Source organism: Arachis ipaensis, chromosome B02, assembly GCF_000816755.2.
Source record: "Arachis ipaensis cultivar K30076 chromosome B02, Araip1.1, whole genome shotgun sequence".
Lineage (NCBI taxonomy): Eukaryota > Viridiplantae > Streptophyta > Magnoliopsida > Fabales > Fabaceae > Arachis > Arachis ipaensis.
In genome coordinates, this window is record NC_029786.2 from 23,097,251 (window position 1) to 23,097,873 (window position 623).

At 22.5% G+C, this 623-nt stretch overlaps 1 protein-coding gene across 2 annotated transcripts in view; it reads left to right on the plus strand.

Moving 5' to 3' along the window:
• LOC107625126 (ribokinase) overlaps nucleotides 1-623 on the plus strand; it is a 15,299-nt gene that overhangs the window by 2,426 nt on the left and 12,250 nt on the right. For both annotated transcript variants that reach the window (XM_021115678.1, XM_016327705.2), the window contains exon 5: nucleotides 296-348. In XM_021115678.1, coding sequence (XP_020971337.1) covers nucleotides 296-348 — 53 coding nt within the window. The remainder of the gene's footprint in view (nucleotides 1-295; nucleotides 349-623) is intronic.

Below are 623 nucleotides of genomic sequence, written 5' to 3' on the forward strand. Positions count from 1 at the left end.
ATTTATCATTTATGAGTTATGACATAAAACTTAATTAATATATTGAATAATTAATATTCATTTTAAATTAGTCCAAAGTTCTGTCAATTCTTGAAATAATGAAAATAAAATTTTAATATTTGAATTATGTGATAAATTAAATTTTTTAAAAGCTAAAATGTAAAAAACATTTTGAAGACTAAACCAACATTACACACATAACCAATGCAAGGTTATTCTTATGTGTTTGCCCTAGTAATTTTGGTTAATATATTTTGGTGATGTTTTAACCAAATTTATTATCATTTACTTTTAGGTTTCTAAGGAGGGGACTACGCCATTTAGCTACATCATTATTGACACCCAAACGTATGTACCATTGTTTAATGATTTATACATTAACTTCATATTTATTTTGTTTTATTTTCTTAAGAGACTTGACTAAGTGCCATAACTTTTATTCACCTAATTAAAATTAAGTGGAACGATATAATAATGTTTTTTGTGTAAGTAAAAGTTTTAGGTGCTAATATAATGTGCCTTCCAAAAGATATTATTTCTTTTTCTTTTCGATAATTAAAAGTTTAAAGTATTGTTTTAGTCTTTAGAATTTGAAATATGTCTTAATTTTATTTTTAATATTT